Here is an 845-nt window from a genome sequence, read left to right on the forward strand (position 1 = left end):
GTCTGTGTGTATATATATATATGTGTGTGTGTGTGTCTGTGTATATATATATGTGTGTGTGTGTCTGTGTGTATATATATATGTGTGTGTGTATATGTGTCTGTGTGTATATATATATGTGTGTGTGTGTGTGTCTGTGTGTGTGTCTATATATATATATATATGTGTGTGTATATTTATATGTATATACAATAGGTGTCTATTTACTTTTGAAACGAGATGATCTATATATATATACACACACACACACATATATATATATACACATATATATACATAGACCAAAAAACGTGTTGTCCTTAATGCAATAACAGAGAACGGTGAATGAAGGAAAGAAGAAGGGTTTTTTACAAAGAATCTGCCTGAAACTCTACCTTGTTTGCAACGACAGGCTGTGTGTGTGGGAACGAAGAAGAGATGCATCCCTGCCCTGACGATGTGGCGGCCGTAGAAAGGGTCCTGGCCACGGAAGGACATCGTAAGTGGAGCCGCTGGGAGGTGAGAGTGAGGAACCTCAACGATTTGCACAACACCGAAGCCATGTTGACTCGAAATCTACAGTCGGTCACCCACAATGCAACACTGAGGTCACGCATATCGATAACTTCCGGTTAAACGCAATATATACATACATGCGTGTGTATATATTCGTATACACGTTTTCTCGAGAAAGCCGAGAGCGAAAGATGTTTTATAAACACATTCTACCTGTATACGAAGTTTTAAATTTTTTAGTTACAAAGAAATTATTTTAAAAATCTGTCGGTCAAAGTGAAAAGATCCGAGATGTATATATATATATACATATATATAGATATATATATATATATACATACATAGATATA

The 845-nt window shown here is 35.9% G+C and overlaps 1 protein-coding gene across 1 annotated transcript in view; it reads right to left on the reverse strand.

The window, feature by feature from the left end:
• LOC115225807 (acyl carrier protein, mitochondrial) overlaps positions 1 to 606 on the reverse strand; it is a 15,761-nt gene extending 15,155 nt beyond the window's left edge. Inside the window, exon 1 of the mRNA XM_029796776.2 lies at positions 375 to 606. Coding sequence (XP_029652636.2) covers positions 375 to 596 — 222 coding nt within the window. The 5' untranslated portion in view covers positions 597 to 606. The remainder of the gene's footprint in view (positions 1 to 374) is intronic.
• Positions 607 to 845: the final 239 nt, after the last annotated feature.

The sequence above is a fragment of the Octopus sinensis genome, linkage group LG28 (genome assembly GCF_006345805.1).
Source record: "Octopus sinensis linkage group LG28, ASM634580v1, whole genome shotgun sequence".
NCBI lineage: Eukaryota > Metazoa > Mollusca > Cephalopoda > Octopoda > Octopodidae > Octopus > Octopus sinensis.